The sequence below is a fragment of the Lepidochelys olivacea genome, assembly GCF_965140295.1.
Source record: "Lepidochelys olivacea isolate rLepOli2 genome assembly, chromosome: 11".
Classification (NCBI taxonomy): Eukaryota; Metazoa; Chordata; order Testudines; family Cheloniidae; genus Lepidochelys; species Lepidochelys olivacea.
In genome coordinates this window covers 44,732,686-44,757,664 of record NC_140421.1, presented here as the reverse complement: position 1 = coordinate 44,757,664, position 24,979 = coordinate 44,732,686, and the positions used below count along the sequence as shown (strand labels likewise).

The 24,979-nt window shown below is 38.4% G+C and overlaps 1 protein-coding gene across 1 annotated transcript in view; it reads left to right on the top strand.

The window, feature by feature from the left end:
- PDE11A (phosphodiesterase 11A) overlaps positions 1-24,979 on the top strand; it is a 216,051-nt gene that overhangs the window by 134,357 nt on the left and 56,715 nt on the right. The window contains exon 10 of the mRNA XM_084643060.1: positions 4,646-4,696. Within this exon, the coding sequence (XP_084499186.1) occupies positions 4,646-4,696 (51 nt within the window). The remainder of the gene's footprint in view (positions 1-4,645; positions 4,697-24,979) is intronic.

The window sequence follows — 24,979 nt, the reverse complement described above, 5'->3', positions numbered from 1 at the left end:
TTTTCAATTCACCTCATACAAGTACTGTAGTACAATCTCTTTATTGTGAAAGTGTAACTTACAAATGTAGATTTTTTTTGTTACCTAACTGCACTCAAAAACAAAAACAATATAAAACTTTAGAGCCTACAAGTCCATTCTGTCCTACTTCTTGTTCAGCCAATCGCTCAGACAAACAAGTTTGGTTACAATTTGCAGGAGATAATGCTGCCTGCTTCTTGTTTGCAATGTCACCTGAAAGTGAGAACAGGCATTTGCATGGCACTTTTGTAGCTGTTGTCACAAGATATTTATATGCCAGATGCGCTAAAGATTCATATGTCCCTTCATGCTTCAACCACCATTTCAGAGGACATACATCCATGCTGATGACCGGTTCTGCTTGGTAATGATCCAAAGCAGAGCAGACCCGATGCATGTTCATTTTCATCATCTGAGTCAGATGCCACCAGCAAAAGGTTGATTTTCTTTTTTGGTGTTTTGGGTTTTTTTACAGTGCAAATATTTGTAATCAAAATAAATATAAAGTGAGCACTGCACACTTTGTATTCTGTGTTCTAACTGAAATCAATATATTTGAAAATGTAGAGAACATCAAAAAATATTTAAATAAATGGTATTCTATTATTGTTTAACTGTGTGATTAATTACGTGATTAATTGTGATTAATTTTTTTAATTGCGTGATTAATCGCGATTAATTTTTTTAAAACACTTGACAGCTCAATATAAGAGTAATTATGTAAAAAGTCTACCACGAACTGCACACATTGGCTTCTTTCACAAAGAAACAAAGCTTTAAAGCTGGTCATATAGACGTCCTCTGCTGCTCCTAAAGCTATGAATGCAGTGTTGGGGTAGCTGTGTGTCTATTTGACATTCAGAATGACAGCACTATAAATGAGGATTACTTTTTAAATGTTCCTGCTGTTTTTAAGACACTTCTTAAAAATTGGATGATATAGTTATGATGTAATCAGAAGCCTATATAGTTTTCTAGCACAATGTAGATCTGATTCAATTACAGCTATGAAATAGAAAGAACTCTTTTTTTATGAGGGTCTGATGAATTTTTGTCCTTTCCATTAAATATAATTTAAAATATACATACCTAGTATAGTCTTACAAATTGAAGGCTTTACAACTTTGCTTTTTACAGATGATGTCATGCTGCGGTTCCTTCCCCCTACATTTCAAAGTGGTGTAAAGAGGTTTTAGGCATGAGACTCACACTAAAGTCAAAATCACACTTCTTTGAAAAAGATAAAGACTTTTAAAAGGGCTTTAGTTACTATACTGCAAAACAGGGTCTCTAAAATTCCTAGATTTATTGTTTTATTAGAGAAATGGGTGAAATTGAAGATCAAATAAGTCAGTGAAAGTGGTATAAATCATCAAATTAAGTTTGCCGGGGAAGACTGTATCTTTTTTTATGTGTCTTATACATAAGACACATATATGTATATATATTTGTACATATATATTTATAAAAATACACCCACATTATACATGAAGATAATATTTTTCTTGGGTTTCAAGAAATCTGTAATCCACTTGAACTTCTCATTCTTGGTTCACACAATTACCAGTAGCCCTTGTTAAAAACACAGTTTATTTATTACCTGTATGGTTTCCTCTCTTTCTTCTTATGTGAATCTATGATAGCTTAGTTCCATATTTTTTAATGGGTACATGCAAACTCCCCCTAGTATTTGAAGGTCATATTTTTTGTCAGGAGAAAAGTAATTTCCCCTAGATTTGCAGTAATGTCTTGGAGTTCCTCACATGACCTCAACTTCATGATGATGTGGATTCTGAATGTACTTATCCCTTGAATAGGGAAATACACTAATTTTATATAAACATAGGTGTTGATCCAAAAAAGTGCTTCAGCATATGCTCAAATGTAGTCATGTAAGTACTCCCATTGGTTTAAAAGCATTTAGCATTAAGCACACACTTAAATGTGGACTAGCTCATTAAGAATAGCAGGTGGGAACTTGATCTGAATAAGTCATAAACCCCTGAACTCTTATGAAAATGGCACAAGCTATTTTTTGTTCTGGAGATATTATCTGTGTCACTATGGTCTCAGTCCACAGCACAATCCAAAGCATTTAAGTGTGTGCTTAATGCTAAATCCTTTGAAACCAATGGGAGTACTTACATTTGAGCATATGCTGAAGCACTTTTGGATCAACACCTATGTTTGTATAAAGACTTGAGATTTAAGAGGCAAAGTGTAAACCCTCTTTCCTTAGGGCTGTTGTGGGACTCAATAGTCTTTACAATTACAGTAATTATTAACTATTTGCAAGACCTCACAAACCCCAACTTTTTCACATAGAATCACATCTTGGACTGAATTCTCTTCCATGAGAAGAAAATCAAATCATGGCAAATATTAAACTGAGCAGGTACAAAGCAAGGAAGGTTTAGGTGGGAAATGGCTATTCGTTATTTTATCTAAGAAAACAGAATTGCTTGGTTATAAAATACAACTACTCTCTTGGACATTCTATAAAGATTAATCACCATGTGGTGTGGATGTTGATTATAGGTATGATGAATGGCTATCATAATTCAATGAACCCTTATTCTTTCTTTAAATGAGAAACTACCCACGATAGTACCTGGGTGAGATGAGTGCAAAAAATACAGAACAAAAAGAAGCTAGTAACTCTCTATTGAAGGACAAAGAATCCTTTTCTCAACAATGGAAATACTTTATTAATATTTATATATGTTTACTGATCTAGCTATATCTGCAATAACCGAGTGGCATTTCAAATTGACATTAATACCAGATTTAAGAGAAGTCAGTTTGATACAGACTATATTGGGATTCATAGATACTGCTATTTACATGGAGCTCTCATAACACTGGTTAAGAAACGGAAAACAAAAGATGGAATAAATTATTAGTTTTCAATATGGCAGAAGATTAACAATGGAATGCCTTAAGGTTTCCTTCCCAGATACGTGTTGTTGGGGGCTTGACTTGATGACACTGGAGATCCCTTCCAGTCCTATGTGCCTAGTATATTTATTAAAGATATGGGAAAGGGTGTGAACAGCAGGATAGCAAAGTTTGCAGATAAAAAAATTAATTTGGAATAATCAAGACTAGATAAGAGAGAAAATTCAGAAGGACTTAACAAATCTCGCTAAATGAGCAGGACTGTGATAGAAGAAATTCAGTGTTGACCATTACAAGCTAATACACTTCAGAAGGAATAATTTGAACTAATCATTCATATTGCTGGATTTTAAATTAACAGTAACCAGTCAGGAAAGAGACCTGGGTATTGTTGTAGACAACTAAATTAAAAACTCTGCTAAATGTGCTGCAGTAGCCCAAAAAGCTAATAAAATGTTAGGCTGAATAATGAATAGGTTAAAAAGAAAAACCCAAAATATTATGACATTATTTAAATCTTTGTTATGCCCTCACTTAGAATTGTGTGTACAGTTCTGGTCACCTTTTTTGAAAGAGATATAATGGAAATAGAAGGGATTCAGAGACAGGCAATCCAAGTTATTAGAAATATAGAGAGATTAATAGGATGAGACCCAAAAAATTGATACTGTTTGGAGCTGGGCGTTATAATATAAGCTAAGAACAGGATAAATGGTATGCAGCAGGTACTTTGGGTGCTGCTATTTACCTTTTCTCATAAGACAACAGGACATTCAATAATAACTAAAGGGCAAAAATTGTAAAACTGAGATAAAAAATACATTTTACACAACTCACAATTAACGGATGGAACTCAATGTCACAGGCCAAGAGATTAACAGGTTTCAAAAAAGAGAATAGACATTTATATGGATAATAAAAACACCCACAATTTATATTAAATACATACAACTATTTTTTAAAAATAATGGATATAAATCTGAGTGCTTCATAACATAAACCAACCAGCCACCAGTTGTGTGGGTTAGAAAGAAACTTTCTCTATGGGAATACATAGATGCTGCAGAGTTTTCCTGTGTGCCTGCTCCACACTTGCTCATCCTATGCAGAGTGGAACTTAGGTGGTTCCAGGGCACAGAGAGCCTTCTGCAGCGTCTGGATTGCTTGGTGAATATTTCCCTTAGATAAGGATACATTTTACTCCAGGTACGTACATGCATATTCATATATGTCTCAAAGCTGTGGCCCATCCCTTACATACCAGCATGCTATTTATGGAAGTACTCATTTCTAGAGCACCATATTTAAGGGAATGAGAGCTATAGGTTAGAAATGATAATTAGCTAGCAGTGAGATGCCTTTAGAAAGGACATATAAGCTCAACAGTTTTCATGGGTATCATTACTTCGAAATCAAAGTACAAATAACCATGGACTTTTTCTCTTTTAATTGCAGTATTTCAAGAGAACTATAATTATGCCTATTATTTAATATTACACTACTTATTGTGTATGGCTTCCGATAAAATTATTTGGACTGTAAATGCGAGATGTATACCTGAGAACCTGCAATTAGTTATATATGCCATAATTCATAGCTAACTGATGCTGCATAAATATTAATAAAACTTGTTTTTAAAGCAGTTTATTAGACAGCATCAAGGAACCCTCTAATTTCTACTTATCTACTGTGAAAAATTGATTTTTTTTCTTTTGTTCTGCATCAGGTGCTGTCCTACCATGCAACATGTTCAAAGGCAGAAGTTGACAAATTTAAGGTAAGGATTTACATTTCCGTTTAGCATACAAAGCAACTGTAAGATAAAATGAATGTAGGTCAGATAAAAAGAAAAACAAAAAAGTCAGTTTTACTTTTATATTCAAAATAGACACAGCGGCCGTTTGTACAAACTGCTAATGGATGGATGAGCGTAGCTCCAAAAGGCTCGTGGTTAAGATAAGTAGTCAAAACTTCAGAATCTGCAGTATCCAACAGTACTTCTAAACCTTTTGAGATTTTCGTATTACTTTCTGGGTGATAGAAATAAGGTATTTTCTGTGCCAACTTTCCATTTTCTTTAGTACAGACAACAAATTTAAATAATGGCATATTTAGAGTGAGGAGGCAGCTAATAATTGTGTGTGCATGCTGAATCCTGCAAGATTATCAGGAGTTAATTTTTTTAAGAAGGGACTGTGGCAGATTCGGTCACAGAGACCCCCTTGGGACTATCACCTGACATGCTGAGATTACCTCTGAGCCCGTTTTCCCTGCCAGCTTGCGACTCCAGAACCCTGTGTTGTTGAGCCAGACATGCTAGCCTGCTGCAACACAGATCCAGGTCTGGTCCACGCCCCCAAAGCTGCAGACTAACTATAAACTGCTCAATAGGTATCCTGTCTCCAATACCCAGTTCCCAATGGATCCAAACCCCAAATAAATCCGTTTTACTCTGTATAAAGCTTATACAGGGTAAACTCATAAATTGTCTGTCCTCTATAACACTGATAGAGAGATGTGTACAGCTATTTGCCCCCCCAGGTATTAATCACTTATTCTGGGTTCATTAATAAACAAAAGTGATTTTATTAAGTATAAAAAGTAGGATTTAAGTGGTTCCAAGTAATAAGAGACAGAGCAAGTCACCAAACAAAATAAAGCAAAAACACGCAAGTCTAAGCCTAATACATTAAGAAACTGTTTACAGGTAAAATCTCACCCTCAGAGATGTTCTGATAAGCTTCTTTCACAGACTAGACTCCTTCCTAGACTGGGTCCAATCCTTTCCCCTGGTACAGTCCTTGTTAGTTCCAGCAGACATCTTAGGTGGAAATTAGGGGTTTTCTCATGACTGGCAGCCTCCTTTGTTCTGTTCCACCCCCTTTTATAGTGGGAATCTTTTGTCTCTCTGGGTCCCCACCCCTCCTTCTACATAGAAAAGTAAAACAGGGCAGAGAACGAGGAACCTCGGCCAATGGGAGCTTTGGGGGAGGTACCCGCAGGTGAGGGCAGCGTGTGGAGCCCTCTGCCCTGCCCTTCCCCAGGGGCCGCAGGGACGTGGTGCCGGCCACTTCCGGGAGTGGTGCAAGGCCAGGGCAGGCAGGCAGCCTGCCTTGAGCCCTGCTGCGCGCCGCTGCCACCCCGGAGCTGCTCCAGGTAAGCAGTGCCGGGCCGGAGCCTGCACCCAGAACCCCTCCTGTACCCCAACTGCCTACCCTGAGCCCCCTGCCGCACCCCTCCTGTATCCCAACCCCCTGCCCTGAGCCCCCTGCCGCACCCCTCCCTGCACCCCAACGCCTTGCCCTGAGCCCCCTTGTATACCCCGCACCCCAACCCCTTGCCCTGAGCCCCTTCCTGCACACCGCACCCCCTCCCTCCCACACCCCAACCCCCTGCCCCAGCCCTATATTCATAGCCCTGCATGCAATTTCCCCACCCAGATGTGGCCCTCGAGCCAAAAAGTTTGCCCATCCCTGAGATAAAAGATGGATTCCAGTCTCAGGTGCCATGGTCACATGTCACTGTAAGACCTCATTCTTCATTACCAACCTGCTGGCCCACACCTGTACACAGGAAGGATTGCAAGTAAATAAACCCATTCACAACCAATTGGCCTAGTCAATGGGAGCCATCAAGATTCTAAGCCACCATTAATGGCCCACACTTTGCATAATTACAATAGGACCTCAGAGTTATACTTCATATTTCTAGCTTCAGATACAAGAATGATACATACATACAAATAGGAGGAATATATTCAGTGGGTTATAACCTTTGTTATGATACCTTAACAAGAGACCTTAGGCATAAAGCATATTCCAATTACATCATATTCACACTCATAGGTATATTTCTATAAAACATATGACGTGCAACATCACAGGGTCTACTCTTTAGTTTCTGTCAGCACTCCATGTGTGCAAATAGCTGTCTATGACTGACTGTCATTAGTTGTCTTCTGGAGTGCTTTTCAAGTTATAAATGACACTTCTGGGAGAATACATATTGTCTCCTCTCCTATAGAAAGTGTGTATCAGGCTGATGGGAAGGTTAGATGTGGGCTGTAACATCCATACATTGCTGACACTCAGCTCTGTCTCCATTTCTTCTGACCTGGCTATAACAATGGAATGAATCACTGTCTATTAATTTGGGGCATGGCTAGCTGGCTGCAACTTAATCTGGACAACAGTGAGATGATCTAGGTTGCTTGGGGAAGCAGCAGAAGAGTTGGAAAAATTGATACCTGTGGCTGCATTGATTGACAATGTGGAACCACCACTTCTAATTCAGTTGTGTATGTTCATTTTGCTATTAAATTCTTAGGCAGCAGTTGTGGCCTACAATGCCGTTTGCATCTGTGCCTGATGAATAATGCAACATTTTCTTTCATGTGCGTACCTTGCCACAGTTATCCATACCTTTATCACCTCAAATCTACAGTACTGTAATGTGCTCTACATAGGAATACACCTTAAGGCCACTCACAAACTGAATCTAGTGCAGAATATTTTAACCTGCTTAGTACATTGAATTTCGTCTCAGGAGCCCAGTACGCCAGTTCTCTGGATCTGCTCTGGCTTACATTTCATCTCTAGGTGGAATTCTAGGTGTTGCTCTTAGCCCATAAAGCTCTCAGTGGTTTGGGCCACAGGCTGATATTTTCAATCATCATCATCTTCATCAGCTGTTCCATATTAAGTGGCAGGACAAGTTCACCAATATTTATAGCCAAACCCAGCAACCACCTTCATCAGCACTGGTTTCAATGGTTTCCTTGGTACAGATACATTATTAGGATAGAAGACCAATGAATTATGAAGTATATTTGCCAAGGAATCCTGCCATACAGTCATAATCATATGGTCGCCAAAAGCTTCAGTGGCACGATAAAATTGCCAGTGGTGGCCATAGACTGAACATCCAGCCAGGCTGCCTTATGTACCTACCTAGAGATCGATCAGGCTGGCACTTGAGCTGCCAATAGGCTATGTGCCATTGGGATTTGCCTTGGTGATGACAACAATGACCTGAGAGACCACCTCTGACCCCATGTAATGCTGCTACACTTGCCATAAATGGAAGTGCTCAAGCTGAAGCCCCCTTCTATAAATGGTAGGGAGCTGTTGGTGGAGTGTGCTCCATAAGGATTCCTTGACTGTGGCTCTCACTCCACAATATGATCCGCCAGAGCCAGATTTAATATTTGCTGGTGGATATTTATTTGTATGTCAAGGGGAGTGAATAATTCTGAAATATATTTTGTATTTGAATTTATATAGGGGATGTATGTTCAGACAAGGCTGGGCACATTACAGATTTTTATAAAAATACATGAATAAATTTCCTCTGTCTCAATCTTGTTTTTCTATCTTTGCCATCTTATTTATCTTTGGCCTTATCTTTTTGTTCTTTATTTTATCTATCCCCAAAATGTTTTTTCCTTTTTATTTTTGGCTGCATAAACTTTTAAGTAGTGGCTGTTACCAAGTGATGAAAATGAATAGATATACTTGAAGCTTATTTTTCCTGAGGCTATTGTCTATTATCTTATTTTTGTTGTATCACAATAAATCCAAGAGGTTGTAGTCTAGGCTGTTAAAGAGTTATTGATGAAATTCCAATTAAAATCAACTTTAATTTTTGCAGCTGAGAATAATGTATGTTGCTACAGTGGGTGCCCTTTTTAAAGAGTTACAATTCATCAGAGAAATCACATCACAAGAAAATGCCATTTCTAAGTTCCTGAAGTAACAAATGACACTTTGGTTGCCATTGCTGCTATTCCCCTATTGAGAATTCACTTTTTTTTTCTTCTTCTAAAAAGGAAACTTCCTTAATTAAACTTCCTAAGTCTACTTAGGCTTTGTAAAAATCTCTCAGGGAAAGTAGTGGAAGCACCATTGGCTGGGAGGCTGAAATCCATACTGGGCAGTAGAGGAGGAAAGGTACAATACTGAACATTGTAAATGAACATGATGATAGGCCATATAACCTAATAGATCTTTTCCATGTCTGATTTCTATGATTGTATCATTGTCATATCTCCACATTATACTTAGTTTTCTACATTTTTGAAGGAATTCCACTTCCTGAATTATTGGAATGACCCTCTTAAAAATAGCTCTTCACTGATAATAGGTCTCAAAACTGGGTTGCCTTCTTTTAAAAATGCTTACATTATTAGAAGTTACTCTCTAAATAACCCAGCATTTGGGGTCATACCAAAATGTTGTTTTTATTGGAGGTTCCATCTCAGTAAGAAATCCAATTACAGTAACTCCTCACTTAAAGTCGTCCCAGTTAACGTTGTTTTGTTGCTGATCAATTAGAGAACATGGTCATTTAAAGTTGTGCAATGCTCCCTTATAACGTTGTTTGGCAGCTGCCTGCTTTGTCCACCTCTTGCAGGAAGAGCAGCCCATTGGAACTAGCTGGTGGGGGCTTGGAGCCAGGGTGGACCGACAGCCCCCCTATCAACTCCCCACTCCCCTAAGTTCCCCTGTGGCAGCTGCCCAGCAGGCTATCAGTTCCCAGCAGTTCAGCTTTCCCTACCCCCACTGCCATGTGCTGCTCCTGCCCTCGGCCTTGAAGCTGCTCCTGGGAGCCTCCTGCTTGCTGTGCAGGGAGGGCGGAAGAAAAGGGCTAATGTCAGGGTGTCCACCTTCCCTGCCCCCCTCCATCTCCATAGAGCAGTGGGGGACACTGACTTCATGGAAATTTCCCCATGTACTCTGCTGTCAATGACACAGAAGAATTACATAAATTACATTTTATCACTCACTTTGTCATATGATGAGAGAGGAAGGTTGGTGTTTTGGCTAGGGCACTGGAGTGGACTCAAGAGATCTAGGTTCAGTAGTCAGTTCTGCCACATACTTCCTCTGTGGCCCTTGGACAAAAATTACATAATTTCTCTGGGTGTAATTCAGGCCCCATTGAAGTGAAGGGGAGCTTAGCCAATGTCTTCAGTGGGCCTAGGATTTCATTCTCTTTGCCTCAGATCCCCGATTTGTAAAACTGCATAACAATGCTTTCTTCCCGCAACCTTTGTCTGTGTTGTCTATTCTGATTGTAAGCTCTTAGTGTGGCAGGCTATCTATGCACTGTTAATGTGTATATTGTGCTTACTACAGTGGGGCTGGGATCTCAGTTAACAACAAATGAATCTTTAGGGTCCAAACCTGCATTTGTTGCCAATTTTAAAAAGTCATTGTAATCAATGAGAGTTTGGGGTTGGCATACAATGCAGATTGGGATCCTTTTTCAGTTTCTGTAGTTACAGAATAACAGTGGATTTTAGATGGGGGAGGGAATTAGGGAAAATTACACCACTAGAGCTACTAAAGACCATCAGGACTAACAGTATTAGGTTTCCCACCATTGTTCCCATAATTGGGATGTGTACAGTACTCCTATCTTCCATTTGAAAATGGATGTTGCTCCTGTGAATGATGTACAAAAGTAAAAGTAATAGACATATAAACATAATATTACACTATGGTCTACAGCTGAAGAAATAGTTTCTAATACATAATGCACTACACAAATTTAATCTTTTCCTATTCACAGAATGCCCATCAACAGATTCTCTCAAATGTATTTGTTATTCAAAATTATTCAACATTTTTTGTAATGTTCATTTAAACTCTGATGGCTTGCTATTTGGATCTCTGTTGCTTAGTTTGGACTGGTCATACAAATCACATTGTATTATTTCTATTCTCTGACTTGAACAGCATAGTTCTTATAGGCAGACTTTTGCTGCAACTGCTTTGTTTCCAGGAAGCAAATTTAAAATCAGCCTTCTGTAAACATTTGTGATCATGAGGTTAAAATGTGGTTTCCAGAAGTATTCTTGCATCTAAAACTCAATCATATGAATGTTCACAGGAATTGAAGACAAGAGTGATGAATACAAAGATGAAGGAAGTTCCTTAAAAATTCAAATGAATATTTCTCCAATTTTTGAAATCACCCAGTTCTACTATGGAGGCAAATCTCCTCTCCTATGTTTCAGGATTATTTTACTGAAGGTCATGGGCCTGATTCACCGCTATATTTCTCCTGATTTACATCTGTGTAATTCCATTACAAACAAAATGAGTTACATCAGCATAAAACTGGAGTCACAGTGGTGGATCATGCCCCCATATCTACATGAATTCATTTTCTTTAATTTATTGGGAAACTAGGACTATTTGTGTCTTTAAAAGCTGTGTGCCAAGTCAGAATGGAAATTAAAATACTCTGTTGTCTCTTCAATTTAAAATTAGGCAGACATTTCTAATTTCCATACTCCCATTATTAATGTTTGGCTAAAATCATTTGTAATATTATTGAATAGAAAAGCCTCCGTTAACCAAACTCTGTTTAGCCTATATTCGGTTATGTCCTATAGAGTTGTATTATACTGCCTGGCTGGCGCCTTCTCATTGGGATCTAGGTTCACCACGCCTGAAACATCATTGTCTTTTTCCCAGTGCTATCCAGATTTAGAAATCCAGCCTTCAAGAGTAAAGAATGCAGGATCGAGCCTCTGGACTGGATATTTTTAGAAAGAAAGAGTCACTGAATCCTGAGATAGGATTAAACAAGTGCTATGTATTAGATCAGTTTGAAAACTCAAATAGCAAATAAACACACCCACAAACACACATCACCTTAAAATTCAACTAATGTATTTTACAGAGAGAATATGCAAACACTCCTCTCTTGATGTGTAATATACAAGAAGCTATTTTTAAAAAGCTAACCTAATTGTGCAGCTCTGAATGGTATAAGCCAGATCAATATTTAATGGCTATGATGCATTATTTATTGCTTTTTGAGATAGTCCCTTCTGTAAGGTGAACAGTACACAGGAGAGCCACATGACAAAAATAATGGATCACCTACCGTACAAAATCTTTGATTCAGATTGTAGTGATAATAATATATCCCTTCTGTCTCAGCTACTTTGGCTTAACTGTGGCTCAAAAAGGACTAGCCTAATTGTGGAAAACAAAGTTGTGCTTGGATTTTTGTCTCTTAAAAATCACAGATATTTCATAAAATAAAGATTGAGGAAAATTGAGCTAAAAAAGGAAAACAATTTTACTACTGCTACTCGACCTGACAATCTAAACAGTTGGACACACTGATTAGACAACTTATTTGCATAAATTGAATTCTGTGACGGCACCAGCTGTAATGGAATAAAATGAGTTTAGTACATCCATTATCTGAGGTTATAATTTTATACATTCTTAGATACTCTGTGATGGACAGTGGAAATAAAATTAAATTGAAATTAGGTTGAAATTTAAAAAAAGTCACCAGATCTACAAATGTAAAAAAATGTTGGAAAAATTTCATTACAGTGTTTCCTTTTTTAAGTTCAATTAAAAAAAAAAAAACCTCTAGTTATTTCAATTGAATAATATTGAGTTCATGTGGCAAAAACACACTCTCTTTTCTTGCAGGACAGGTGGAATGTTTAGATTCCAGGATGATGTCTGTATATCTGTCTAGTTTATTTATATGGGGTCTGCCACCATAGTATCTAAGTGTTGGTATTTAGCTAGGTTCCCAGCTCTGTCACTGATGGATCACATGAGTGAGAAGGGCAAGTCACTTCATCTCTTTATGTTTTGTTTCCCTATCTGTAAAAAGAGGATAATATTCAAACCCCTCTGTAAGGCTCACAGATTCTTGAATTAGTAGGTACTATACCAGTACAAAAGATGATGATGGATTATCATAAACCTGTCCAAAATGCCTTGAGGTTTAGGCTGAAAATTGAGATGGTTCTGATGTTTTCTGTGATTATTAGTGAGTCCTTTATTTAAAGATCTTAGGACTTTAGTAGAACATCTCTTATAGAACAGTCTTATATAATCTAATAGGAATTAAACAATAGGAGTCCATAGATGTTTATTAAAATTCTGTGGAAATTACCCCACAACATTATGGAATTTAGTAGAATTTTTTTTAATAGGTGTGTTCTATAGAATTTTATAGGGAAGTGATGTCTCTATATGATTATATGCTATGTGTTAAAAAACAAGCATCAAAAAGCAATATTGTTGTTCTGATTGCAGAATGAGGGAATGCCGTAAGTAGCTATATTAAATAATAAATGAGTACCTCTAACATAGAAAGTTGACAACATTATAGTCAAACTGGAATATAAATCTGATTGGTTTTAAAGCTCTACCTAGTTGTTTCTATCCATAAACTACAGGAAATTTGTTTTCTATTACTTTTAATAACAGGAAAATGGAACTAGATAATACAAGTAAGCAAGACATTCAGTTACGTTTTTGGAAGAATTCTACACAAAAAGAAACTGAAAATTATTTGCTGATTGTATTTTACTATAAATCTAAATCAAAGCGCCTAACCTGGGCTCCTGGCTCCTTTTACAGAAATTAAAAATACATTCCTAAGGAAAAAATATGCCCAAATCAGCAGTCTAAAAAAATATCAGTGACATTTTCCCTTTACTGCTGGCTATTTTCACTTTATTAGGTCATTGTTTTCACTACAGTAATGATATTTTGACAACAGTCAGGTTGAGAAACCTTAAAAAGGGAACGATGTAAGAAAAGGGATTGATGTTAACTAATTTACCCCATGCTAAAAGACTTCATGTGGTAGTGTGTTGCTGCTATCAGTTATGTTGTTGATATTGGTTACGTTGTTTATATATGTTGTTAAATTTCTCCTTTTGTTGCATTCGTTGTGGTGTCCAGAAATGCTGCCTCAGGGCTTAGATGCTGTTTCCAGTTTGCTTGTTTTTCCAAGCAAATGTTAGAGACATTGCATCATTCATAGCAGGAGGTGAAATGATTCATTATCCAATAGAGCTATTGTCTTTCCTTCAATCTGATTGGTCACCTTCCTCGACAGCAATCTCTTCATCTGAAAAGCTCTGTGGAAAAAATGCAGTCCAGCATTATTATATTCAACCAACCACAATGCAAGAAAGATAAGATGTAGTCCATAGAAAATGTCATCTGAATGAGAGGAATTCTGCTTTACGATCAAGCATCAACACTTGTCAAATGATAAAGTAGTATGAGTCAGTTATGAACACTTACAAATTTATACTGGAAAAAGACATGCAGATAGCAATAAAGACAGAGTGTCTGTACATTCAAGTCAAGTCAGAACTAGTCCAGAATGACTCCTTGCTCCAGGAATGATCACTCATATTGTGAAGCCTCTCATTATGGATCTGATTGTGAACCACTTACAATGGTGAGCAATTATTCACAGAAGTACCCTATTGACATTGAGATGACTCATATGGAATTGCTCACTATTGGGAACACCGGGTTCCCAATCTGGCCTTATTAGGAGCGTTGTATTGATATCTGCTCTAAATACTGACAGAACTCTTCAAAGTAATCTAGTACAAAACTGTATAAAATTACATATTTTGTACCGATCTAACCTGACTTTTTTCTATAGCATCCATTGGTCGGAAAACATGAAAAATATTTTCTGTTTTTCATCAAATTTAATTTCACTGGAACTTTTGACCAGCTCTAGTATTGTCTACATACTATTTAAATGCAAAAGGAAAATGTTCATCTTAAAAATCATATTAAAAAGCAAAATCCTTTGTATTCGTGATGGGGGGAAATTGCTTTTTTCAGTGTGAGTAATGAAAATGGAGTAGGCAGTTTTTCCTTTGTTAAAAGCCCAGTTCACTTTCTGGCTTGTTTGCACTAGCAAAATGCTGCAACGTTTTGGTTGCAAATGCTACCAGGAAATGCTTGATTATTTTTTCACAATTTTCTATTGTAATTGTTTTTAAAATATTAATGGTAATATTCCTATAATTTTTTTAAATAAAAGTTTATTTTTACAATTTTTTTTGCCAAAGTTAGCTTGGTAACATCCCTTTACATTTTTTAGGTAGAGCCAAATTGTTTACATTTGAGCTAGAACCTCTTTGCAGTTAGAAAGTTCAGGAGAGGTCGGAAACTGGAAATCCCTAAGAAATAAATCCACTGTGAGATGAACGTGTTTGGCCACTGGGTGCCATCCTTGCTCCATATTAAGGCTGGTAGTTGAGACCATTTCTCTAAAAATGTAAAATTCTGAAGAAGGTAATTCTAGTATAATTTCAAACTGTAATAGTGTTTTTGACTGTGCATGTACTGGAATATGTTAGCAACATAGGCAGTTTATTGCTGTTGCACAGGAGAGTGAGGTGAGAAAGAACCTAAAGAAATACCCACACTGGTTCAGATCTGTTAGAATCAACCCCCTCACCCCCCCATCAAAAACTTCATCTCACGAATCTCTGTAAACTAATACTGGAGTGGGGGGGGGCTGCTATCTCACTACATGCACGCGAGTAAATTTGTTCCCATGAGTAATTTCCGTTGGACTTCACTGGGACTACTAGATGGAGTAAAGTTATTCAGGTGTGTAAGTGGGCATACAGAGGCCATTAGGCATGTGTCATACAGACAGAATCTATTATTTAGTATGTAAAAGTAAGTGATTACAGTTTGGCAAAAGTTTATTTATTATATTGTTTCATTACCTGTCAGACTGATGCAGAATTCTGTAGATTAAAAGAGTTCATGGAACTACTTCTTTTTCTCCAAGCGAAAGGCCAGGCAGAGTGAACATATTTTCTAACAGAAGAAATATGTTGGGTAGTCTTTTAAATGATAAACATTTTAAATATGTGAAAATTTTGATTCCAGCACTTCTGTTTCTTGCTGCAACTGCATAGAGATTGTACAGATTGCACCCCAGGCGAGAACAGTAAACTGAATATTTTATGAGAAAATTTCTGTGAAGAATTCTGTCATCTTTCACTTTGCAGCAAGTTATATCCAGCACTGTGAACAAGAACAACAACTGGGGACATGGCACATCAATGTTTCCTAGTGTAGTTATGATCTTGACTGCACATGTGCAGATCTATATATTGCATTTTAATAGTGTAATTGACCCCATTTTGTATCCCCATGAGTGTCATGGCTCTTAATACAATCCCTGGTTTACTACAGACTTGAAGGCAAAAGAAGCAGACGCTTTGTGTCTAGCCCCACATAGGCTCGACCGCTAAATGGGTTCTAGATAACCACTTGCGCATCTTTACTATAGAAGGTAGAAAGGAAAGGCTGTAGTTAGTTAATAAAAGGACTATGCTGTGTATAGTCTAATTCAGCCTTCCACAACTAGCCCCCTAGATAGGGGACAGCTCCTGTAGAAACTGCCTGCCAATTCATACTTCCTCAACTCATGTTACTGCTCGGTGGCCTCCTCCATTTCCATGCATCACGCGCATTCCTTCATGATATAGGGATCGGAGGTGGTAGCAGTAGTTTAATCTGTCTCCTTCCTTTTCGCCACTAACCAGACTAACCTCACTCCACTGTTCCTGGATTCAGCCTTTTTTATGGCCTTTGTTCCAAATCATCATCATTATTTATTATTTGTATTGTGAAAGCACCTGAAGGCATTGTGGTAGGTGCAGTACAAACCCATAAAAGTGATGGGCCTTGCCCTGAAGAACTTACAGTTTAAGTCAAACGGCTAATCAACTGGCTTCCTTCAGAAGAGAAGACTATAAACTCACCACAGTTTACCCACACATTTTTGAGCAGGCGGCTGAACTGCTTTTGGTCACCCACTATGTTTGCTTCTCCTGTCCTCCTCAAACCATTCATTACTTGGCATCTCCCCAGCTCCACAAAAGCCACTTCCACCCTGCTGACAAGAGAACTAATTACTCTTCCTTTGCTACCGCTTGGGCATCCTTCTCGTTCCTGACACTCTTCTTGTATCTCCAGGTCCCCAGGTCCTTTGGAATAGGGTCCTCAGGAAAGGCAAGGGAGCTGGCTTAGCTCCTGAGAAACCACCACTCACGTAATCCCCTGTGGGTCAGTTCCATTGCGCTGGAGAAGTTTCTGGTATCTGTGGTATCCCAGAAATTGCGACATTCTGTTGTGACAACCTGCTGACATTTTGGGCGTTTCTTTGAATCGAAAAATAAGTTTTACATGGTACTCTTGTAATAACATATATGCTTGATTGGCTCTCTTCTCCTTGTTACTGAAGGCATTCAGCACTCATTGCAGGTTAACTAATATTCCAAAAATCTTTGAGCATTTTTGACATTTTCTGACAGTGTTAAGGATGAAGTAAATGTAGACACTGGTTTGGGTGGGAAAAAGCTCTTACTCATCACACATAAATACTTCAATAAATAGCAAAGAGAATACACAAAGGTAAATTGTTTTTTGGGTTTGAAAATCTCTTTTTCCAGTTTACATCAATACTGAAGTCCTTTTCAGTAGTAAATGTTAACAGCTGGGCTTTAGAGTTACCATCACATTAAAATGAATGGGGGAAATTTCTACCACTGTCTGAGCTTTTGTTTTATTCTACAGACTCATCAAGACAGCCGCACACTGATTTTTGTAGTAAATACAAAATCTTTGCGACTAACAGGGCAAGAAACCATTTTTGAAAGCTTTAGGCCATAAGAAAATATCATGAATTGAAACCCCTGCTTGGAGAGTACTGTATGATGAGACACTGTATAAAAATCCCAGAAATGGGAAATAAAAATAGTATATTTTGTTGGAAATCTAAAGATGCTTAGAACTACCTATTAACATTTTAACCTACATCTTCAAATGAATAAATGAAGGGAAAGAAGAAAAGGAGAGGAAGAGAGAGAAGGAGAAGGTGGGAGAGGATGAGATGTTTGTGTTTGGGCCCAGTCATTACTTAAGATAAGAAATCTTCAAGGTGAGCCCTAGAACTGCCAAAGGTTTTGTTAAACAGCTACCACCTTCAACCCTGAAGCATTTTAAAGATGGATGAAAGTGATTCCTGTTTGTACAGATCATTTACAAAGTTTGTAAAACACTTTGGGATCCCTTAGGAAGAAATGTGCTAAATAAATATAAGTAAATAATAAATATTAATCTTAAGAGTTGAAAGGGCAGGTGTCTCCAGAGAGCTTATAAAATATCCACCTTCTCTCAGAAATCCATTGCTGAGGAGCCTTTTTTTCCTTTCCCTATCTCCTTAAAAAGCTTACTTGGGAGCTCTTACACTCCACGATTAGGTTCAGTCATTGGCATAGAACAGTGTGTGCCCCATGAAGGGGAGGATGTGGGTTTGGAATTTGAACTTGCTCATTTGCTGTCAATTATCAGGGCTGAGTAACGTTGTAGAAGTATCATACTTCGCTTCAGGGATTGGAGGGAAGTTTAGCTTTGTGTCACTGTACAGTTTTACGAATCAGCCTGTCAGGAGCCGCAGGAACTCAAGCTAGCCCTGTTAGCTTTGCAAGAGCCATAGTAAGGCAAGACTTCTTTTGGGCGGGGGGGGGGGGGGGGGAGGAAAGCTGACAGTGTTAAGGGAAGCAAGGCCGCCCTGAAGGTGCCTAAGCTGTGATTTAATGATTCAGCATGTTTGGTATATTTTTAAAACCTATACTTGCAACTCAAAGGAAACTAAAAAGAACAAGATAAAGATGAAATTTTGTAGGAGAACTTTGAGGTTTTCTAGATGTAAATGGATGTTATTTATCTGAAGATATTGTTAATTTGATTTTGATTTAAAGTCAATTTAACACAGTTGTGCTATAGCTGTCACAGAAGATCTGAAATAAGATTTTTATCCATAATGGAACACTAGCCCACTCATATTTGCATAGCTTCTCCCCTATGTCACAAACACTTAGGAGAAAAAAGCTGCACAGGCAAAAAGCTGCTTCAGTAATGTGTATGTTTCCAAGACTGTACCAGCTAGCCATCTGACTGTACATCAGATTGCATAGTTCAACTTTTTCCTCTGGCCAATAGGGTCAATACTTGCAATTGCATCAAGCTGCTGCAGCTGGATCAAATGCAGTGAATGCTGCTGATGTAGAGTGTAGAGTAATTTAATACCTGCCCACATCTACTGCAAATGTATTTTTAAAGCCATCTTCTCCTAGGCCCCCTTCCTCTCTCACACCTTCCTCTTTCCTTCCTTCAGAGGAAGGGTTAGAAGACTTGTTTGGAACATTTCCTCTGCCCCCAGATGACCCTGGATTTCTCCCTTGTCCTTTGAGAAGTGTGACTATTTCCTGTCTCCCTTAATGGGCTCTCTCCACTTGCTGTATCTTCTGGGAGGGGCAACTTGACCTCTCCTTTCCCTCCTAAATCTATTGCAGGAACGAAAAACCTGGCTTCCTTACCCTCATGCATTTACATGGGGTGCGTGGCCCATCCTCATTACCCACCCTGCCTCTTCATGGGGGCAGCAAGTTGGCCCTCTCCCCCATAAAAGCAGATTAGGGCCTTGTGGGGATAGGCAGCCTGCAAGTCTGACCCTGTTTTGCAGTATGGTTTGGGAAACACTTCCCCTAGTCTTGCTGCTTGTGGCTCTTTAATCTCTGGGGCTGGAACTGCACTAATGGATTAGTATTAGCTCTTCACCTATACTGGTAACCATTAAAAAAATCAACTGTTACTACATGGTGGAATATGGCCTACTAATTATTTCCAATTCCTCTATAAAAATAGGTCAGAAGCACATTAGCTCTCCATACGTGCACCTTGGCAGATCATTGTTTGGAAAGTTCTTGCCCTGTAGAATGCCTAATCCATAGTTACATACTTTACCCCTAACAATAATAGATGGTTTAGACCATTAATCACTTTTATTTTATGCCTCTGTTCTTTTAAAACAGCCTATAAGGAGAAAAGAATTGTGTCATACATTTTGTTTCTATGTGCTAGAAAACAATTTTAACACTGAACATTGATTTTAACAACATAAATAATGTATTCTGTGCTTTTTTCTATTATATTTTGTGACAAAATTTTGAAATGTGACATTTTTACTTCAGTACCCTATGACATTTATCTCTGTTCATGAGTCCTAGTTTGGAAAAAAAAATAGCTGATTCTGAAAGGATCAACTGACTGATCAGAAATATTTGAAAGAATGACTTAAAAAACTGCAACTCTATTTCAGCATTTACTTGTGGAAACACTGAGTCAGTATCTGAAGTGTTGTTCTAACCATTTGTCCTACCTGGCCATTATAAGACTAAAATTTAAAAATCCCCAAACCCGTGTTTCATACACAAATAGGTTTCTATACTGAAACACAAGGTAAATATCATACTTTTGTTCTCAGCCCACAGTTCACAATCATAGAAAGACAGGACTGGAAGGGACCTCGAGAGGTCATCTAGTCCAGTCCCCTGCACTCATGACAGGAATAAGTATTATCTAGACCATCCCTGACAGGTGTTTGTCTAACCTGCTCTTAAAAATCTTTAATGCTGGAGATTCCACAACCTCCCTAGGCAATTTATTCCAGTGCTTAACCACCCTGACAGGAAGTTTTTCATCATGCCCAACATAAACCTCCCTTGCTGCAATTTAAGCTCATTGCTTCTTGTCCTATCCTCAGGAGTTAAGAAGAACAATTCTTCTCCCCCCTCCGTGTAACAACGTTTTACGTACTTGAAAACTGTTATGTCCCCTTTAAGTCTTCTCTTTTCCAGACTAAGAGTTATCCAAATGTTCTGTTTAGGTGGGTGATGTGTTGCTTAGCAAGTGCTTCTATTATTTAATAGAAAAAGCTGAATAAATAGTTTTATTAACCCAGTGAATTTTGTTAAAGTAAATATTAATACTAATAATGACCATATGTAATATTTGGTTAGAGCATCCAAACATGGTTTCTGAAACAGTGATGAACACACTTTTCCTGTTCTAACTTTGTATGTAAACTGGATTCAGCACAGGTAACTTGCCAGCTGAGGATAATCTGCAGATCTCAAAGCACTTTGCAAAGGAAAGTAAGAATGATTATTCCCATTTTATAGATGGGGAAGCCATGACATAAAGAGATGAAGTGACTTCCCTAAAGTCGTTCAGCAGGTCAGTAGCAGCAGTAGGGCCAGAATCCAGATGTCATGACTTCCAGGCCAGTACCATATTTCCTCAAACACGCTGCCTCCTTACATAGCTTATTCTCCGAAAGCTTCCTCTGCTGTTGTCGCTTTTATACCTTCTTGAGAAATGGTGCAAGGGCACTTCCTTGATCTTTACTTGACAAAGGGGGAGGCAAAGAAATTTATCTTAATCTATCTGCCCCCAGAAGAACCAATTTTTTTTATTTCAGAGCGGTAGCTGTGTTAGTCTGTATCAGCAAAAACAACGAGGAGTCCTTGTGGCACCTTGGAGACTAACAAATTTATTTGGGCATAAGCTTTCGTGGGCTAGAACCCCCTTCATCGGACGCATGGAGTGAAAATACAGGAGCAGGTATAAATACATGAAAGGATGTATTTATTTATTTTGCAATGGGCTCAGCCAATGTGTCTTCTAAAGTGAAAATAAGTTGAATAAAAAATATGCATGTCTGATGTTGCTGGAAAACACTTATATCGACAATACTGGAGCAGTTGCTCAACAACACCTAATTCCTGTGCAAATATGATGCCTGCAATGCTGCCAAGGTCAGCAGAGTCTCCTACTAGGAGTCAGTGCTAATGTCACATTTTAAGCTGCATGAGGGCAAGGTTCATTGAGGTACCTTTCTGTGTAGTAACCCCCTACATGCCCTATCAATAAGCAGAAGCAGCTATAGCTTGGGTGCTTCAAATGCTGCAGCATGCCAGTGATCTGAAGCATTCCAGGCTCTGGTATGCACCAGTGTACATACAGCTTGCCCACAAGTTCGAATCAGAGGGCAAGAGAGTTAATTTTTGCAGTGGAGAAGGGGACAGCCAGACTGGTTATGTTGATACACAAGTGGAACTCTTTGTGCCAGAAACGAGATGTGGAAATCTGGAATGTAAGGGAGCAGGGAGACTGATAGACCTGTGGCTGGTTAAGTGAGGGGTGTGTGTATAACGTGTCCATAAAGCACCCTCAAAAACCCTAGATTCCTCCAGCTGTCTCCACTTCATTACTCACTCTGCTTCCAGTTACTTCAGTATTCCCATGTAGTGTGACCCACTTTTAAACCTCAAAAGTGGTTTAAAGACATCTGTTTTTGTTGATGAATTTGAGGGTATTTAATATTTAGTAATACATTTTGCAAATCTTTTCAAGGGCAAGATTGTAGTTTTGGCCAGTGTGCCAGTTTTAATGCAATATATTATTCAAATTGAAAATAAGATTAAAAGTAAACTTGTTTGCAGGAACATTCACCAGGCTGAATGTGACATACTTAGAAACATACTTAGTGAGACCAGCAGAAGTCTCCCATTTTGGTTCGCTTGCTTGCTTGCTCTTTCCCTGCACGTGATTGCTTTTTTCAGCCCTGACAGTATGAACACTTTAAAACGCTGTGTGGCTTTTTACTTCAGAAGCTGATTATATAATATATACACATACATACAGTCTGTAAGAACACAAGTGAATAAGTATTTATCTTTTTTCATTGAGTCATATGCTAACAACATAAAGAAACAAAATCTACGCAGCCAATATGTTCCAAAGATGGAGAACACGATAAAATGCTTGTCTCCAGCATTGCTGAGGTATAAGCACCAGAGTTTACCTTTTGGCTGAAGTAATAAACTCTCAGTGCTTCCCAAATCTTGATTTGCTCAAAAGTTTTTTTGTTTAGGTTCTGCCCCCGACTTATATAGCCACAAAAGCCTAGGATCAGACCAGTGATCCATCTATTCCACCGCGCTGTCTCTGACAATAGCCAAAACCAGAGGCTAAATTTTGTATAACCTTAGCATGTCTCCTCTTGTTCCATTTAATTTCTGATGCGGGGGTCCGAACAAAACTACTGGCCTTCAGTGAGCCTCCCTGACCATTATTCCAGCTTTTATACATTGATTCATCAGGGCTCAGTCATTCATCTCCTAGCAGTTCACCTTGTCATATGTATGTTATAAAATCATTTGATAATATTTGTACAATAAAATAAAATAAAAAATTAAAATTAAAATAAAATAAAAGCAGCAAGGAAATGAGGAGGAAAAAGGGCCTGACTGTGTCTGACTCTAAGTGGGTGCCACAAGGGGAGAAGTCAGCACATGGAGCTCTTGCCAGCACCAACCCCTTTATACTTCGGGGTAAAGGCAGCCACAGCTCTGATCCATGTGCTCCAATCTTGGGTGATCCCTGGGAAGGATCTGGTAGCTGTGGTGGATTATATCCTCAACGTGAGTCAGCAATGCAATGCTGTTGCAAAAAACAAATGCAATTTTAAGTTGCATTAATAGAGGCATAGCATGAAAGTCATGAGAGGTGATAGTATCACCCTACTTTACTCTGGTGAGGCCTCAGCTGGGTACGGTGTCCAATTATGAGCAAAGGCTGAAGCAATGTTTAGTTTAGTTGTATGTTTAGTTTGGAAAAGAGGAGATTGAAGGGGGACATGACAGTGGTCTTCAAATACTTGAAAGGCTGCCATAAAAAAGATGGAGAAAAGTGGTTCTCTCTTGCCACAGAAGGCAATAGGTTCAAACTACGACATAGCAGATTTAGATTAAATCTCAGGAAAAGCTTCCTAACTGCAAGAACAGACTGCATAGGGAGGCGGTAAAAGCTCCTTCGCCAGAGGTTTTCGAAAGGAGGCTGGATGCCCATCTGTTTTGGATAGTTTAGACACAACAAATCGTGCATCTTGGCAGGGGGTTAGACTAGATGACCCTTGCGCTCCCTTCTAACCCTATGATTTTGTGGTCTGCAGCCTCCACCATAGGCTGCCGAGTCCCACCCACAGGAGTGAATGCTACACTGGAAGTTCTTTGGTCTGAAGGTGACAGGAAATTTTGGCCCTCCGGTAGCTTTTTAAAGAGAAGAATAATCGGGCCTTGTGTGTTAAGAGGGGTCATGAAAACAATTTGTGTTTAAATCAAATCTTTGTTTTGAGCCCAATTTGGCTACAACCAATGAGGGCATGTACATTTCTGATTACAGTAGGGCTATGTGACTCGTCCTTGAATAAGGATGAAATGAAGGTATTTGTAATAATCCTGCCTATACTAGGGGAAAGAGACTTCAGTGCATAATGATGTTCTCAGTCATTTTGAGAAAGATACAAATATCTACTCATCAGGTGTAAAATTTTCAAAGGTGCCCAAGTGACTAGGAGCCTAAATCCCATTGAAAGCCTATTGGACTTAAATCTCTCAAGTTGACTTTCAGCGGCTTCTAAATCATGAGGCACCCTTGAAAATTTTACCTCTCTAATCCAGTCCCTGGAGCCTTAATCCCACCTGTCCTCCAAGAAGAGAACTTTTTTAGGTGTTTTTGTTTGTTGGAAAAGAAATTCAGTGAAATTCACTACACTGTACAGGAAGTCTCCTGGGAATTCTGAGGATTCAGGGCTGTATGTTTTAACATTCTGTATAGTGAATATTTTTATACCTTCGTAATTTAAAAAAAAAAAGAAGTTTAATGACCCCTCTCCTACAAACCCCAGGCTGCTGCAGCTCAGATATAAGAAAGTGAGGACAGACAATGCCAGGTGCAGCCAGCACACTCCTGCAGCCACACAACATCATGTCATTTTTATAAACATTATTCAAATTAGCTTCAGCACTCGTAATTCTGTTGTTTCCTTTATTGCTGTTGTAAAGCAAATGGTTCTTTTACACAAATGTTTTCTCCCACCTATTAATCCAGTTATAGATTATGGCACTCCTTTAAATTTAGGGATGTAAAGCCTCTTAAATATTTAGAAGTTTAAGACTGATATGGGAAGAAATTTCCTTTGATTTGCTTTATTAATATCCTGAGGGTCAATTTGTTATAGATTTGGAATATATTATTGCTACGCTGTTCTTTGACAAAGAGAGAAGAAAATGATGGTATTGTATTTGAGCTACAGCATCAAATATCTCCCTTTGAATTAGAGTTGGATGGACAATGCATCTTTCCTGTAAAAGATTGCAACTCCCCTCCACCCCCCAATTATCTTTGAAATTTTTCCACAGATTTTTTTGGCTTTTCAGCATAAACCCAAAAATCTAAGACAAAAAGACAAAAAGTGAAAAAATTTCCAGCAACATTTTTTGTTTTGTCACATTTTTTGGTGAAAAAATTTCAGCCAGCTCTAC